Source organism: Lygodium microphyllum, chromosome 5, assembly GCF_053477565.2.
Source record: "Lygodium microphyllum isolate KBCC chromosome 5, Lygodium_microphyllum_v1.1.10, whole genome shotgun sequence".
NCBI lineage: Eukaryota > Viridiplantae > Streptophyta > Polypodiopsida > Schizaeales > Lygodiaceae > Lygodium > Lygodium microphyllum.
Window position 1 is genome coordinate 90,172,195 of NC_141139.1, and position 18,820 is coordinate 90,191,014.

The 18,820-nt window shown below is 41.2% G+C and overlaps 1 protein-coding gene across 1 annotated transcript; it reads left to right on the forward strand.

Annotated features, from left to right (window-relative positions):
* The first annotated feature begins 923 nt into the window (after positions 1-923).
* On the forward strand, positions 924-18,655 carry LOC148036120 (U1 small nuclear ribonucleoprotein C-like). The gene is made up of 5 exons (XM_087678118.1): positions 924-1,079; positions 1,170-1,212; positions 1,309-1,350; positions 2,219-2,489; positions 18,008-18,655. The coding sequence occupies exons 1-5, from the start codon at positions 1,072-1,074 to the stop codon at positions 18,379-18,381; spliced, it is 738 nt and encodes a 245-aa protein (XP_087534244.1). The 5' UTR covers positions 924-1,071; the 3' UTR covers positions 18,382-18,655.
* The last annotated feature ends 165 nt before the right edge of the window (positions 18,656-18,820 follow it).

The following is an 18,820-nucleotide window of genomic DNA, read 5'->3' on the forward strand; positions in this document are numbered from 1 at the left end:
ATTAGTGAGATGTTGTCTTTACCCCTCTCTATTTCACCCATGCCTACTGGTACACATCTATTATCGATTGAATATATTGTGGAGGTCCTCTAGAAGGAAACTTCTACACAACTGATGCCAAGCAAAAGTCATAAGTAGTCCAGGTGCATTAGTATTAGCTATTTCTTCTCCCTTATGTAAGTAGCTCTACTAGTTCTTGCAAGATTGTTTTGTGTCTAGCATACCAATGCCTGAATGCCTATCTAAGGAACTTTTCAATGTCTCTATCAATATTCTTTATGATGAAAAGCTTAATTGGGCCCAGTCCCTCTTTAGTAAAACAGATTATTGTTTTTAGAAGGTCCAGAAAGGCTAGTTGAGTAGTGTGTCTTGTGGAGTTTTTCTTCATAGGGTAATTACTTTTGCGGCTTCTTTAGGTGGAGTCCCCATCTTTAATCATGTTCCTCTTCCTACACAACCTCTGCCTCTAGTTCCTTCTCCTTGCCCAATGCAAGAAGATTGAGATAATGATGAACCTTGTACTCTAGTTCCTTCTCCTTGCCCAATGCAAGAAGATTGAGATAATGATGAGCCTTGTACAAGGTTGCGCTAGCTTTCTCTCTTGTATTGCAATCTTGTCTTTCTCTCTCTCTCTCTCTCTCTCTCTCCTCTTGATGCTTTGTTTTTTTGGGTTTATGGTAGCATCCAATTGGCGTTTGATTCTTTTGTCTTAGAAACAAAAGAGGAAAAAAAAGAAAACAAGAAAAAGATAAAAAACGAGAAAAGATAAGAAAACGAAAACAAGAAAAAGATAAAAAACGAGAAAAGATAAGAAAACGAAAAAGAAGGTAAAAAGAAAATCATTTCGTGCACGCGTAAGAAAACTATTGGGCAGGATTTGAAGTTACAGCACTTTATGGTTAATCGTTCTGTGAGTTAATAATGTTGGCAAATAAGTGACTGTTAGCTGGTGCACTCTGGTTTCTCAAACTCTCGACTCTGGAGTCTGCACCATCGCGTCCGTGTTCTTTGAAACCCTAACCAAAGGCCCTCTCTGCCATATCGCTCTCCTTCCTCCGACCTGCGTCCATTATGCCCAGGTATTGTCGCACAGGAAATTCCAGTCCCTGTCCGTTTTACCCGCATTCTTTCTTCCTATGCCTTGATTCCTTTGTTTTCTGTATTCGCAGGTATTACTGCGACTACTGCGACACTTACCTGACACACGATTCTGTAAGTCTATGGCTAAGATCTTCTCGTACGAAGTGATCGCACTTGTAAAATTGGACTAAGCAGTGTTTTTTTTTGTTTTGTTTTCTCTGTTTTCAGCCCTCGGTGAGAAAGCAGCATAATGCTGGCTACAAACACAAGGTTGTAATAATTGATTTCTCTGTTTCTAGTTTTCTCGAGCTTTGGAAACGAGTTGATATTTAGGAGGTTTTTATAAGAACAGGTTCCATCGTTTTCCATGCGCGAATTCCATTGAAATCATATGTTCAGGGTGTATACGTTTTATAAACGAGTTCCATAGATTGTTTTCTGGCACTGTTGTGTGTTTTAATGAACCCGCCAACGGTGTAGAAAATCACTAGCTTCATACATACTTGGAAATGCCATTGGAGGAAGAGGCTGGAGTTTCGTTGAACTGTGAATTCATGGGAGGAAATACGCATTACTGTTAAGAAAGCTAAGACGATGAGTTTTGTGACAAATATCTTTGCTTTACAGCGGGATATCTCCTCTGTCGTGAGGGAAGCGACTTCAAGAAAAAAGCTTTGCACAACCTGAGCGTGAATAAGAGTGTTTTCATGCCAGCGCCAACACTAACGAGAACAACAATAGTTCTTTTATTGTGACTGGTTCCATGTAAGCACCAACTCTGTTTAGAATAAGAGCAGTTCCTGATGGATGAGTGATGATAGCAGCCTAGGAGAGTAAGAAGCCAGGCTTAGATTAGGATTTGAGATGTTGACCCACTCCGATCCAGCATTATGCAGTTCCTTTTAATGCTTCAGTGAAATAACATAAAGGACCAGCCGCTTCATTGCATGCCTTCTTTTTCTGTTTTGATGAACTTATCTTCCAACCCTGTCATAACTTTGGATGGCTAAACCAGCCTTCCTGGCTTTTCAAAATTGATGCCTGTGTTTTTTCTCATATGTTTCTGTTTTGTCTCAAGCATTGTATTTTTGGGTCATGTATCACAAAGGTAGACCAGCTAAAATGCCCCTTTTTCCAGGCAAATGTGCGCAGTTATTATCAGCAGTTTGAAGAGCAGCAAACTCAGAGTTTGATTGACCAGAAAGTTAAAGAACACCTTGGACAGGCAGCATTTCAACAAGTTGGTGCTGCATTTCATCAACATATGACTGGTTTGCAGTCAGGGCCATACAGACCACCCATTTCTGTACCTGTCTTACCACCACCATTGCCCGTACCTGGATCCATGCCTGGGGGTGCAGCTCCCATTCGACCTCCAGTTTTAGCTCGTCCGCCTGTCTCCTCTCCAGGTATTTTGATCTTTTTAATCAGATTGTGGTTGGTTTAGCTGGTATTCACACGTGGGGACTCATGAGATGTGGATATTGTGGCATAATTTAACACCCTTATCAAGCCATCATCCAAGAACTTTTGGTGCGCTGTGTATGGCCAAGTGTTTGTTTAACTAAATTTAATGTCAGCTTTTTTGTTTTCTTTCTGATTACCAAAAGACAAAGCAAAAAATAAATCACTTAGTACTCGCGCGCGTGCACACACACACACGCACGCACACACACACACTCAGAGAGAGAGAGAGAGAGAGAGAGAGAGAGAGAGAGAGAGAGGGAGGGGGTGACTTTCTCTTGATCTTGCTCTATGCACCTCTCTTTTGTCTCTTTTTGCAGCTCACATGAATTATAATATTTTTCTTATTAGTGCAAATCCTATGATTTTATGTTTGTTGGTTGACATTGCATTATAAGTCAGGCGATTAAGATTAGAAGTGCGATATATTGTTTGAACCTAGGCGGTTGTAACATATGGAGTTTTGAGTTCCATGCTTAGTTATTCAACTAAGAGCTAGTGTGCAATATGTGTAAAATTGTGATCGACTTTTTGAGGTCCAATGCTCATGAAAGCTATAAGTGAAGTTTCACACTCTCAATCTCAATGTTTTGTTTCGGAAGTTACAGCTTCATGCTCTAGCAGTTTAACAGGATGTATATTTTTACAAAATTTGAAAATTTATTAATATGTCACAAGGATCTCATAAGCAAAATGTTTTCTGCAAGTATCTAGCAAAATGATACAAATTATGTATGGGCCAACATTGAGAGATATGTTAGCAAGATAGGGTGTATAATATCATGTCATGAGGACATGTATTTTTGAATCTCACTTAACATGTGGATTAATTTTTAATCACATGGTTAAGTAAATGTTGCACATGTGAGGTGTAACTGGGGTTAGAGTAAATTTATGAGCTCGGGATCCGAAGAAATCACAGAATGTCAAAGATAAAAGTTGCTACAAGTTATGTTGCACAGGTACTTGGTGGTATCTGGTGCCAGTTGTTGGCTTAGGTTATTCATTTGGCCATAAGTGTTAGTTGGTGACACTAGAAAAGTGGCGTTTAATGGTACCTAATATCAATTTGATGGTCAAAGATGATGCAAAGATACTCAGGAGTGGAAGATGCCTAGTCAATTTAATTATTGGCCAGCTAGATTATTTTTCAAGACATCGAAATAATTATTAGATTTATTTTCAGTATTTAAAGATTGAAAATTAATATTTAACTATGGCTAGTGCTGGAAAAACCATTTGGGAAAATGCCGATGCAAGACTGAAAAACGTCTTTAGAGGTTGGAGAGGGGCATTTCTAGTATATTCAGTTCACTAGAAAGAGGGAGGGATACTATTGGTCTGACTTGCAGCCATTGGAGGATCTTTTGAGGCAACTAAGGGCAAGAGAAGACCAATCAATAGCAAGTGATATCATCTATAGGCTGTCGAGACATGGTGGCAGCAGTAAATGATTGATTTTCTTCGGTTTTTTGTATCTACAAGCTGTTTGATCGATTTTCATTCATTCTTTGCTACAAAACTTTGAATTTTTTCTCTCTACAACTTTCTCTCTTATCTTCCATACATTTCATAGCTTTGGTCCGAAAATCTCAGCATTTGGATCCTTGGAGGCTGAGAAATTACAAATTTCTCTATTGTAAATCCTAATTTGCAGTAGAAATTAGGGTTATTCAGCAGTAGCCTTGGAAAGTGTGTTGGAAATTGGAAGCTCCAAGACTTGGATTGAACAAGGTTAAAGGTGAATTTCAGCTAAATTTAAGTGGACTAGCCAGCCATTGAATTTGGGGCATTTCCATTGTCTATGAAGTGGGTGAAAGCCAACTAAGTGTCCGAATCAAGGGGGAAAATAGATTGAAGACTTGTTGGTCACTTTGGATACCATGGGGAGTATGGATTGTGAAGGGGATGGAGAGAATCCCATTGTAAATAAACTTTTCTTCAATAAAGCTAAAAAAATACCGAAAGGAGTACTAATTTTGGGCCAATTGGGTGCGCATTGTCCTAGATTAATAGATAAATTTGTATTTTCAGATTTACATTAACTGTTTTTTGTTGTAATCAAGTTGTAATTAGGGATTTACTACCCATCCATGGAAGGAAGGTTGGTTTCAGACCTCCACTAGACTTTTGTTACCTATGCTAGAGAGGATCATTGAGAGTTTGGCCCCTTGAGGTTATACTTTGGTCTCGTATCGTGAATGGATTCCATTTATTGTCTTGAGCATATTTGATTTCTTTATTTTTATGTTCAAGATCTTTTTTTTCTTTTTGTTGTGTGCTTCTATTTTCATACTTCCACTTTCATTGTGTACTCGAATATGGTATCATTGTCCGGCATTCTAGATTCAGGTTGCATTTTGGTTGATTGCAGGTCTTTCTCGAGCTGTGTTTTATTAGTGTTGGAGCTCTTGTTGCTTGTATTCCAAAGTTTGATGGTTGGTTGTGTGTGTTACGTATTTTGTTGCCTAAAGGGTGCACAAGGTAGGCATCACCACTTTGGTATGAAGAAGACAAAATCTCAAAGGGAACTTGTCCTTAATCAACACCGAGTTCATGTAATAAGGTTTACCATTGTGCTAGAAGTTTGAGCGCTCAATCCATTGTGGTCAGACCATTATACTCTAGAGAGAGCTAGTATAGTGTCCACTAGGTGTGCCTTTAGTAAAGTATGGACATGTTGTAAAGCTAGTCTTGAACAGTGGCTAGAAAAAACACGCGCATCGATTTTTCACTTTTGAACTTAAGGGTTGGAAGAAGTTAACCATGAAGGGCAACAACTCTCATGATGGTGGATGTGGTAGCGGATGTCAATTCATGCATATCCTAGTGGGATGGATATGATAGAGTATTTTAGGCATTTTTTTGGTATCTCATTTATGAGGTTTTGAGCATTTTATGCTAGCTGACCTGATCATTATTATTTGATTCAGCTTGCTCACTTGATGCGTATGTGGCATTATTTTATGGCTATATATTTAGGTGTCTACTTAGCCCGTGACCTGAAGTGAGCGATGCGCAGTGGCGATGCAATGTCTTGTGATGAAAATGTCAGGTAGAAAGTATAACGTGAGCAAGAGTAGAGAGTGAGAGTCAGAGAGAGAGATGCAGGATGTTCTTGGGTACAAACTTTTTGTGTGTGTATCTCTTTAGGTTTTAGATAGATATATATAAAAGTATAAATGTGCTAAGGGTATGTTCACACCCGTGCACATATAAAAGACACGATGATCCTTTATTCTCAACAACCTCCCACCTAAAGACAATGTGCCTTAAGAGGAGAAAAGAATTAGCTAAGTCTAGGTATGTACAAAGTTGAAATACATATACCTATCCAACTCCCATTATCTGTCGGCAATGAGGAAACCGTTGTGCTAGAAGACCCTTTGTGAGAAGATCTGCAGGATTATCATCTGTATGCACTTTGACAAGCTCAATGCTCTTGTTGTCAAGTACATCTCTAATAAAATGATACTTCATATGTATGTGCTTCGTCTTTGCATGAAAGATGGGATTCCGTGCTAGTATGATAGTACTCTGACTATCACAATGGAGAACAAGTAACTCTATAATGCCAAGCTCTCCCACCAGACATGAAAGCCATAAAGCCTCCTTGCATGTCTCAGTGGTAGCCACATACTTTGCCTTTGTAGTAGACAATGCAACACACTTTTTGTATCTTGGAGATCCAAGAGATTGCTCCTCTTATGAAGGTAAGTACATACCCAAAAGTGGACTTTCTGCAGTTCGGATGAGTAGCATAGTCTACATCCGTAAAGCAACGACAGATGCCTGCTTTTCAAAGAAGATGCACAAATCCTTTGTGCCTTTGAGGTATCTCATAATATCTTTCACTGCTTCCCAATGTTTTTTTACTAGGGATTGCCATGTATCTGCTAACCACTCCCACTGCAAAGGCAATGTTAGGACTTGTACCAACCATAGCATACATCAAATTGCCAACAGTTGAAGCATATGATATCTTCTAACCATTCCCACTGCAAAGGCAATGTTAGGACGTGTAGCAACCATAGTATACATCAAATTGCCAACAGCTGAAGCATATGGTATCTTGGCTATTTCAGCTTTCTTATCATCAGATGTAGGGTTGTCCCTTGCAGCGAGTTTCACATATGGAGGCAATGGAACCCCAATTGTTTCTCCCTCCCTCTCCATATGGAAACGTTGCAAAGCCTTAGAGATATACTCTTGCTGAGATAGATAGAGTAATCCTTTAATCCTTTTGACCTATCTCTGACTATTTGCATGCCAAGAATGTGATTTGCATCACCAAGATTCTTCATGTCAAAGTTGCCACGAAGACTTTGCTTTAGTGAGTCCAAGGTATGAGTATCCCTGTCAGCAATCAGCATGTCATCAACATATAGAACCAAGATAATCAGGCTGAAATCTGTTGCCTTCTTAGTGTACAAGTAGTAATCCACTTGACTTCTATGAAACCCTTGAGATTGCATAAATGCATCAAACTTATGATACCATTCTCTTGGTGCTTGTTTCAGCCTATACAAACTCCTTTTGATTTTACATACCATCTTCTCTTTCCCTTTTGCCACAAACCCTTCAGGTTGCTGCATATATATGTTTTCATGCAGATCACCATGTAAAATGCAGTCTTTACATCCATTTGTACGAGCTTCATAACTTTAGCTGTAACCAAGCCCAAAATGGTTCTCAATATAGTCATCTTGACTACATGAGAGAAGATCTTATCAAAGTCAACTCCATGTTCATGCTTGTACCCCTTCGCAACCAATCTTGCTTTGTACTTTGGCGAGGAACGAAAAGTAACCTTCATCTTGTAAACCCATTTATATGGAAGGGTTTTTTGTCCTTTAGGCAACTGCACCAAATTCCAAGTGCCATTTTTCTCAAGAGATTCCATCTTTGACAACATGGCTTTATACAATTTCTTGCTGTCCTGTCTGTCCCTTGCTTCCTTGAAGTAAGACGGTTCACCACAGTTTGTCAATATGACATAATTAGCCACATTGTTTGCACCAGGAATGAGTCTATTAGGTTGTCTAGTAGCCTAGACAATCTCCTAACCCAATGACTATTGTTTGTTGGCTGCCTGCAAATTTCCATTTTCATCTTGCTGTCCTAACATTTTAGCCTGCAAATCAACATTAACAGCTTACTGTCCTGGCTATTCCTGCACATCCAGTGGCTCATCATTGTGGGCAATGGTTGGCTGATCATTTCCAACATTATTTTTTGCATTTGCAGGTTCATTTACAGCATGTATTTGCTGTTGTACAATGGGCACATTTTACCATCCAAAGGTATTTCTTCCTGGAATACAACCCTACGGATATCATCAGTCTTTTCGGGCTGTTTATGCATGCGATCTTTCCGGAAGATAACATCATTGTTGTGTACTATTTTTCTTTTCTCGGGATCCCATAATCTATACCCCATTTTACCCTCATTACCATATCTTAGGAAAATGCATTTACAGGACTTTGGCTCAAGTTTGTTGCATTCTTCTTTACAAATGTTCACAAAAGCCTCACAGCCAAACACTTTCAGGTGAGTATACGAAGGTGGCTTGCTCAACCACACTTCTTGAGGGATTTCCGCTGCTCCCCCTTCCAAAAGACCCGTTTGGTGACCGATTAATCAAGTGAACAATTGACATAACAGCCTCTGCCCAAATGCGAGGGGGTAATGCAGCATGAGACAATATAGTACGGATTTTATCTTGTATGGTCCGATTCATATGCTTTGCAACTCCATTTTGGGGTGGATTATGAGGGGTAGTGAGCTCCCTCTTTATCCTTTTGCTGTAATAAAATGCCTGAAAGGCCTTGAACATATATTCCTCACCATTGTCAGAGCAAAGACACTTAAGTGGCTTATCGGTTTGATTTTCAATCAATGTCAATAATTTTTGAAACTTCTCAAGCACTTCGTCCTTGCTACGAATAGGGTAAATCTGTATCTTTCGTGTAGCATCATCGACAAAGGTGACAAAGTATTTTTTTCTCCCTAAAGATAACTATGGCATTTGACATTCATCGGAATGCACTAACTCTAACAGGGAAGATTTCAACAAAAGAGACTTCTTATGAGACGTTTGTGCATGTTTATCATAAACACAATGATCACAATGCTCAAAATCAGCACAACGAAGACAAGGCAAGTAACCCAAATGAGAAAGCACTTTCATTCTAGTTTGACTCGTGTCCCAACCGGCCATGCCACAAAGAAACACTTGGTTGCTCAGTCACGGCAACAACATGGTCATGCACACCAGATACATGGGAGGATACAAGGTATTACTTTTACAACCTTTGGCAACCACTCTAGATCCCTTACAGATCTTCCATTTCCCATCATCAAAGGTGGTATGAAATCCATCGTCATCTAGTTGCCCTGTGCTAATCAAGCTCTTCTTGAGCTGAGTTGCATGTTGTACATGTTGAAGTGTGAAGATAGAACCATGCTGAAATTGCAATTGCACACTGCCAATACTTGCAATGTTACATGCATAGTTGTCCCCAAGATGGACAACACCATGTCGACCCCCTGTATAGTTAGAAAACCACTCACGATGAGGGTTGACATGAAAGGAAGCACTTGAATCTAGAATCCAAGTGTGCATGTCATAATTTGTATTTGCAAGTAAAGCACGTGTACTAAAGTATGAAGAGACAAAGAGTACGCCATTCCCATTGTCATTGTCATGAGTGACTACATTCACCTCTTCAATTTTGACACTGCTCTTCTTAGGCCGACTCTCTTTCTTTCCTTCCTTGCTATTATCTATCTTCTTGCCCTTTCCCTTTTTTTCTTCCATTTGTAGTAGTCACATTTAAAGTGACCCTTCTTGTCACAAAGAGGCTATTCAACATCCTTACTACATGATTTACAGTGTCCCTTGCTTTCAGATTTGCCTTTCTGTTGTGATTTGCCCCTAGTATGCAATGCACTTGAAGACTTACTGGATGTATTGTTTTGCCGATTCATTTCTTCCATGAGTAGAGCACTCTCTACATCAGCATACAAAAGCATCGCATTAGAATTGCTCATAGCAGTCATGAATGTTCTCAACTCTCTGGCAGAGTGCAAAACAAGAATGTAGCCTTAAATTCTTCATCAATCTTGAACTTCAAGGCAACCAGCTGGCTGAAAATGGAGTTAAACTCACTCAACAGAGTAGACATTGTTGTATTCTCTTTCATACGCAAATCCATAAGCTTTTTCAGCCAGTAAACTTGCGGCACTCTTTTGGGCATACAGTTCTTCTAGTTGAGTCCAAATAGCATAGGCAGAATCCAAACCTTCAATGTTGAACAACAAGGCATCTGAAATTGATAGCTCTATGGTTGAGCGTGCAAGCTCATTTAACTCATCCCAGTCTTCCTGTTTCATATCTGCGGGCTTTGCCCCTTTGGTCTTAATTGGCCTTGCCTGCTTATTCTTCAACAGGATATTATAGCATTGTTTTTGCCAGACTGCAAAGTTATGTGCTCCTTCAAGCTTCTTAATGTGTATGAGATGACTACTGTCATTGCTTCTAGCCCAAATGTGACAAAAAAAATCAGCAAATGCAAGCCCAAACTGTCACACAAGTGACCAAGGTATAAACAAGTACCAACCAGCAATAAATAACCACGTAAAAGTAGAAATCTCAGATATGCAAATAAATTTTGAGAAGCACTAAACCTTGTGCTACAGCACTGCACAACTGATTATAGTTGTTCCAAGGACAAATACATCACATTACATGAGAAGTCCCAAAGTTTAGCTGCAAATTTGACATGCACGGTCAAAAGTCCCAAAATTTTTGTGCTTAAAGCATCAACCATACATCCGCACTGTCTTTGACATGCATAGAATAGGCCAAATTTGCCAAAATAGAGCAATTTCAGCAAAACCCCCAAATATTTCCAAGTGCTAGATGTCCAAATTGCATGGAATTAAACCAAATGGCGCACACATTTCGCCCAAACAGCAAAAGCCCAAATTGCACGGGGTCTAATGTGCATCAATGTCGAGAAATTGGGTAAATTTCAGCCCAATTCTTGCATGTACATGAAAAGCCCCAAACATCGGAGGCAAAATGTCACAAATTCGTGTAATTTCTGAGACAAATATCATTGTTGTGTCTTGCTCGCATCAAATCTGGACAAATCCCCAAATTTTTGGCACAAATCTGCCCAAAATTTTGAATTGTGCTTACATGCACGAATGCCCGTCAGTGAGCAAAGGGCTTGCTTGCAGGGAACCCTCGAAAAAATTGAAAAATTTTGCAAAAGAAAAGTGATGAATCTGCCCCATTTAGAGCCACCAGCCCATCGCTTGCTCGTGTGACCTGCTCTTAACCTGAAAAAGGGCATTTTGACTTGTGCTTGAAGTGGGTGACCTGCATGTGACTGCATTTGACCAGGAAATGACGATTTTGACTTGCATGCAACTTGGAATTGTTGCCTGCCTGTCCAATGAAAGAACAATGACGAGCTGGCCTGAGCGGACTCCAAGAAGCGTGAACACTTGTCAGTGAGCAAAGGGCTTGCTTGCAGGGAACCCTTGAAAAAATTGAAAAATTTTGCAAAAGAAAAGTGGCGAATCTGCCTCGTTTACAGCTGCCAGGCTGTTGCCTGCTCGTGACCTGAAAAACGGCATTTTGACCAGTGCTTGAAGTGCGTGACCTGCGCGTGACTGCGTTTGACCAAGAAATGACGATTGACTTGCATGCAACTTGGAATTGTTGCGTGTCAGTCAGCGAAAGAACAATGACGAGCTGGCCTGAGTGGACTCCGAGAAGTGTGAACACCTTAGCCATAGCTATGATACCAGTTGAAGTGAGCGATGCGTAGTGGCGACGCAATGTCCTGCGATGAAAATATCCGGTAGAGAGCAAAACGTGAGCAAGAGTAGAGAGTGAGAGTTAGAGAGAGATGCATGATGTTCTTGGGTGCAATCTTTTTGTGTGTGTACCTCTTTAGGTTTTAGATAGATATATATGAAAGTACAAATGTGCTAAGGGTGTGTTTACACCTGTGCACATATAGAAGGCACGATGGCCCTTTATTCCCAACATGACTCGTGTTGTTTTTGTATTGTCTTTTTGTTTTGTTATATGGATTCCATTTCTTGAGCATCTCTTTCTTTTTGAGTATTTGTGCAATGTTCCTCTTTTCTTTGTAGTGTTTCCCTTTTTGCATTTCTCTTGTGTTATGCTGTTTATTATAACAGTTTTCTATGCTTCCATTGCACATGAGCCGAATCTTGGTTACACTTTTGAAGCCATCCCACGAGGTAATTGCTAGTAGGACCTCTTTGGAGATGAAGTGGAGAAGTGCCACATATGTAATAGCATTGTTCGAGTGCTAATCAAGGATAGCTTCTCCTTGTCTCCAAACTGACCAAAAAATAGCTACGAAGGTTCTTGATGTTGAGGAGTGGATCCATAGATGATATACCGGAGTCCTTTTTGCACAAACCAAGCCTTCATGATAGAACTCCAAGCGTGATAATCAGGATCACGGAGCTTGCATGGGAGTTAAGTAAACAGAGGAGCCGTAAGCAATTGAGGATAGAATTGAGAAAGGAGAGATACTTAGGGTGATAGAGTGGTCAAGCATCTAAGAAACAATCAAAGTTTACACAATACCACAAGCACATAAGAGAAGGATTAACATTACTTTATAGAAAAACCAAATACAAAAGTATTGTGGTTGAAGTTGATGCAAACAAAATAGTGTTTGAAAGAGTAAAAGAGGGGTGGTAACACACTAGCAAATGTCAGCATATGCAGTTCAAGTATAAGGGTGATAGCTGATTAAGTAGTTTAATGAGTGTAAATTTATGTCGCTATTGTTAGAGATACGGTCGTCCCTTAGAGAGGCATTCCTTTGAGATAGGTAGATTATATGCATTTCTTGTTAGGCTAGGCATTCTAGAGTAGTTACTTGTAGTTTGTTCCATTTGCATGGCAGTTCAGGCAGTTCCAGTCAGTTGTGGACAGACAAACAAATGCCATGTGGCAACGTTGGGCAGATTTGCATGTGCAAGAGTAATCGGATAGGTGCCACGTGTGTTGATAGGCAATTAGCTTGTTTTTTGAGTAGGCGGCTGCTAGATTTGTCTTATTTTTTGGGGCTATTTATGTTAGCCCAGTCCACACAGTCTCATCGTACTGATTACAGATTTCCAAGTTGTTGATCATGGAGATTGCTGCACAGACTTTGAGATTCATAGCCAATGAGATCGTTGAGGAGGAGATATGCAGACATATGCACTATTCTCGTGTACATATCTGCATTCTTTCTTCAGCATTCATAATTTGCAGATTTTCTGCGCTCTTCTCTGTCTCTCTCCCCCTCTCCGTGTTCACTCTCTCTCTCTCTCTCAATCTTGGTCATATGCTTCCACACCATTGCACTCTAACATGGTATTTGAGCAATGTACAAGGATTGACTAATCACGGGCAAACTTAAAGGGGAGATTTCAGCACGACATAAGGCTGCAATTTCTGCGTTTGAGGGCGAGTGGGAGGGTTGCACATGACACAAGGTTAAGGCTTGCGTGGGCGTGAGGGAAAGGAGCAAAGATCTCAAAGTTGTTACTGATTTTTGCTGTTCAAGAAGGAGGAAGGTTGTGTTTAGAGCCTTCAATTGTAGATTTTACCTTTTCATTGCCTCGAGTGGATTGGGACGACTAGAGAAGAGCCTCAGCAAGCTGCGCTTGTACAGTTAGAGGGGGTTATTTTTTGTGTTATGATGCTAGCCATATTGGAGTCCTATGATTTGACAAAGTTCATGATGTAAACTATCAACTGTCCTTCATCAAGAGACAATTCTAAACTTTCTACAGTAGATCATTTGGAGTTGGCAAAGGTTTAGGCACATTGGGACAGAATGTCTGGATCCTTTTGTTTCTCTTTCTTTTATGCACTCTAGCCGTGATCGCACACATAGAGCACTTGATAGTGGATAGGGAGATATGGCTAAAGCTTGATCAAATGTACAATAGAATGACCGTTATGAGAAGTGTTTCTTTGAAGGTATAGATGACGACCTTGAGCGTCAACAAATCATCTTCTATGGGGGAGCATGTGAATAAGCTAAGGTAGCTACAAATGTAGGTCCGGAACGTGGGGAAGTTGATCACTGTTGAAGACATGGCGATAACACTCTTTCATAGTTACCGCCTAGATTGAGTGCATTTTACTTTGCTTGATTGCTTTAGGGCGGATAGAGACTCTTCGTTAGGAGGAGTTGGTTTCTATGGTTTTGGACTAGGAGGAGCAATTGAAAGGTTTGCATGCTTTCAAATTGGAGGCATTGATAGATCAATCCTCTCAGAAGAAGGGGAAGGACCAAAGGAAAGAGGAGGACAAACCAACGAAGGACAAGGAAAAGGACTCCACTTGTCACATTTGTGGTAAGTTAGGTCACTAGAAGAAGGATTGTTCCAACAAGGAGAAGGACAAGGAGAAATCTTCAAAGGATTGAAGAGTGGTGGTTGCTCCCTCGTTAGTTGCCCTCCTCCACTTGGAGGTGGTTAAGGCATTGACCCCTAAGGCTTTTGATGCTATGTTGATGGTCCCACACCCTTGTGAGTGGATTGTTGACAATGGTGCCTCTTGGCACATGACTCTTGCAACAGGCCTTGACTTCTATTCTTTTTATCTCTTAGATATAGTCTATGCTATGGCATACCGGTTTGGCCACCTAAATTATGAATACCTTTGGAAGGTATCTAGGGGATAGCTTGGGTGAGGTATGTTGGACATTGTGGTGAGTTAGTATCCATATGTATCTTGATTTCGTGGAAAACAACATCGTGATGCCATTCCCAATAAGGCTTTGAGGTGATCTTTAGCAGCTTGGAGCTTGTTTCTATAGATCTTTGTGGACCTATATGGACAGAGTCCCTTAAGGGTAGCTTGTATTCTATACTAATTGTGGGTGATTTTAGCAAGATGACATAGGCTTATTTTTTGTAGTTGAGGTCAGAGGCTTTCTTCCACTTCAAGGATTGGTTACTTTTTGAGGAGAACCGATCAAGTTGGAAATTGAAGACACTACGATCAGGTAAGGGAGGAGAATTTGTTTCTAATGAGCTTGCTAGGTTTTGTGCAGATCATGGTATCCATTAGGAGTTTGCAAACACAAACACTCCTCAAGAAAATGGCACATTGGAGCGCAATAGCCAAAGTGTGATTGAGATGACTTGTGGCATGATGGAGCATAGATAGATGCCTCAGTGTCTCTAGGCTGAGATTGTGGCTATTGTAGTTTGCATCCCATGCCATATAGGATAGGGACTCCACCTCCATGGAGGAGGCTTTGGAGTCACAACATTGGAAGAAGGCTATGGAGCAGGAGTTGGATGCTATTGAGCAGAATGGCACTTGGGACCTTGTGCCTCGGCCCCTTCATAGGAAGGTGACTTGTGTGAAATGGGTCTTTATGATCAATATCACAGTGTTGGTACTCTAGATAAGCACAAGGTGTGGCTCGTTGCAAAGGGCTTCAAACAACGGCTAGAGGTGGGTTTCCATGACACCTTTGCATCTATTGGCTACCATTAGGGCTGTTCTTGCTGTAGTTGGGCATAAGAGATGACCGGTTTATCAACTTGATGTGAAGTCTGTCTTTCTCAATGGTGATTTGAAGGAGGAGATCTATGTTGAGCAGCCTTTTGGCTTTTCTTGATTAGATGGACGAGTGTATAGGTTGAAGAAGGGCCTTTGTGGTCTCAAACAAGCTCCATGTGCTTGGAACGAGAAGATAGACTTGTTCCTCCAAGGGAAGTTGGAGTAATTGACATTTCTCTTCTAATCCCTAGTTGTATGTCCACACCTTAGCTGGAGGGTATGCGTTGTTTGTGCTTTATGTGGATGATCTTATTTTGATAGATGACCATGCCCAGAAGGTGAAGGAGACTAAGGTGGCACTAACACGAGGTGTTTGAGATAACAAATATGGGCCTTCTCCATTTCTTTTTAGGCCATGAAATTCACTAGACTTTGAGGGGGATTTTCATCTCCCAGTAGTAGTATCTGTAGGAGCTTTTGGCTACATTTGAGATGGAGGGTTGTAAGGCCATTTCTACTCCTATGCATCCAAACTAGAAGGCCACTGCCCATGTAGATTCTTTTTTGGCGGATGCTACCCATTAGAGGCAGTTGATTGGGTCCTTGATATGTCTCCTCAACACTCGTGTTGACTTGTGTTTTACTGTAGGTTTGTTGGTTAGGTTCATGAGTGAACCCACAATGGTGCATTGGTAGGTTGTTTAGCAGATTTGCGGTTCTTGAGGGGGACCCCCAATCTTGGGATCTATTATCCAGCTGATGCAGATGGTTAAGATCTTGAGCTTACACGTTGGAGGGATTTAGATTGGCTGGAGATGTGGATCACAGGAGGTCCACGGCACGTGATTGCTTTACCTTGGGTGTTGGTGCTATTTAATGTAGTAAGAAGCGGCCACAGTTGTCTTATCTTCAATTGAGGTGGAGTATCGAGCGGCATTTTCTACCACATGTGAGACCATGTGGCTTCAAAGGTTATTGGGGGAGCTTGGCTGCTTGTAGTCAGGTCCTACTACACTTTAGTGTGACGATGAGAGTTGCATTGCTTTGGCACGGAACCTTGTGTTCCATGCTAGGGTGAAGCACATCGAGATCTAGTACCATTTCATTCGGGAGAAGCTCTTGGATGAGACCATTGATGTGGTGTATTGCAAGACAGAGGACAATCTTGGAGTCTTGTTTATGAAGGCGCTTCCACAGTTTTTTTTGGTAGCATTCCAGATCCCTCAGCCTCGTGTCTTGACCAGGATTTGAAAGGGGATATTAGAGATATGGTCATCCCCTGGACAGGCATTCCTCTGAGATGGGCAGATTACATGCATTTCTTGCCAGTCTGGGCATTCTAGAGCAGTTGTCTGCAGTTTGGTCCATTCGTGTGGTAGTCTGGGCAGTTCCAGTCAGTTGTGGACAGACACAGGTGCCATGTGGCAGCACTGGGCAGATTTGCATGTGCAGGAGCAGTTGCAGACAGGTGCCACGTGCGTTGACAGGCAGTTGGGCTTTTTTTGAGCAGTCGGCCCATAATTACTGGCCGACCTGTCCTATTTTTTGGGACTATTTATGTCAGCCCAACCCACACACTTTTTCATCATACTGATCACAGATTTCCAGGTTGCTGATCATGGTGATTGCTGTGCAGACTTCAAGGCTCACAGTCGGTGAGATTGTTGAGGAGATACGCAGACATACACATTGTGCTGGTGTACATATTGCATTCTTTCTTCAGCATTCATCATTTGTAGATCTTCTATGTTCTTCTCTCTCTCTCTCTCTCTCTCTCTTTCGCCTCTTTGTGTTCACTCTATCTCTCGGTCTCAGTCATACGCTTGCGCACCGCTGCACTCTGACTGCTAACCACTTCAACATGCTGCCCAAGATGTAAGAATGCCACAACGATGGATCTGCACATTAGGAGGCAGTGGGCTGGTGTTATGGGATGCTGGCTCTTGGGGGTGTGGTCATGACTTGGTATGCTGCTCTTTTTGGGCTTGAGGGTGAGCCCGTTTGGTTCTATGGTTGGGAAAAGTTTCTGATGTTCATTTCCTTAATGTTCTTTGCTATGGGTACAGCTTGGGTCGTGTCTCATATGGAGGTTGGATCCTAGGGGGATGTTTCAATGTTTGAAGTTTGTCATAATACAAACATATAGTTTGATACAAATCTGATAGATTATTAACATTGGTCAATGGAGTCTTATTATAGCTGAGGATTATCCTGTTTATTGAAGAGTGAACTTGCAGAGATGCAAGTATGTTTGTAGCCCCTCTTTTGCCATGAAAGGTTTCGTGAAATGATTTAAAGGTTGAGGCCTTTTAAGTTGAGGGTGTGGCATTGTTGTCAGGCTTTGGAGTCATTTAAAGCTATCTAGTCTGGCTGTTGGCATACATCAATGTGTACGACGACAATCTGTGAAGCACTTGTTTACATGATAAGTTTGCCCCTGGATGTTTGAGACTATTAGAGTGCTTGCTGGTTGTTGAGTTCCATCTTTCGTTATGGCTTTTTGCCATGTTTGAGATTCGAGTTGCTTTTCATGGGGCCATACTAAACTAGTGATACATGGATCTTTGGTGTAGGGTATGGTGCCTTCCCTACTGTAAGACCACTGTCTGCTGAGCCCAATGGCTTGCCTGTACTTCATTTAAAGCTATTTGTCTGATTGTTGGTGTACATTTATGTGTAAACCATGGCAATCTGTGAAGCACTTGTTTACATGATAAGTTTTTGCCTGTTGAGACGGCAAATGGGAGTGCTTGCTGGTCAAATTTTAGAGTTGTTTTGATCCATCTTTCCTTACGTTTTTTAGCTAATGTGTTGACTAGCAGTAGATGTTTGCAATTCAAGTTACTTTTCATGGGAATTTACTAACTATTGATACATGGATCATTGGTGTAGGGTATGGTGCTCTCCCTACTGTAAGACCACTGTCTGCTGAGTCCAATGGCCTACCTGTACCTCAAACCCTAACACCTCCAGGAGCCCCAGGTGTTCGACCTGCAACATCTTATATGTCCACAAATGGGTCTATACCTTCCAATGGTTCTTTTGGGAGTTATCCAGGGAACCCTGCAGCTGGCTACTCTCAACAGGGCTCACAATTGCAGTACAGCACTCAACAACCGGGAAGGGCTGTTGCTCCTCTGTCATCTTCGGGACAGACTACTTTGGGATATAGCCAGAACCCCATAGCCCCACCTGGAGCAAATCAGTCAACAAGTTCCTATACTCTAGCAGCAACAGGGGGTGCAGGATCAGGCTATGGTAATTAATATGTGGGTATCACTCTCTAATTCTTTGTTGGTGAGGGTTGATTTTAACTTCTCCTGATGAGGCACTTTTCCTTAAAGAATTTGCCACCAGCTTTTTCTATGAAAATATTTGGCTTGAAAATCTTATCGCAGGTCAGATCTTCAATTTTGGGCTTGGTTTGTGGTAGACCATGGTTCTGAAATAAGGGTAAAGAATGCACTCTATGTATTATAATGATAAAATTTACTTTGGGTTGTCAAATCTAATGAAATATCTCACTGTAGGTTTGCTGTTTTCAATTGTTTCAGTCTCCTAACATTGTCTACTGCAGAAGGTCCATTTAAATCTACTGTCGTGCTTTGGAGCACTCTACACAGTGGGCGATTGAGAATATTAGCTGTTAGTACAATCTTGACTTGGACACTAATCTAAGTCTAGTTGAGGACTGCAGAGGTTCAG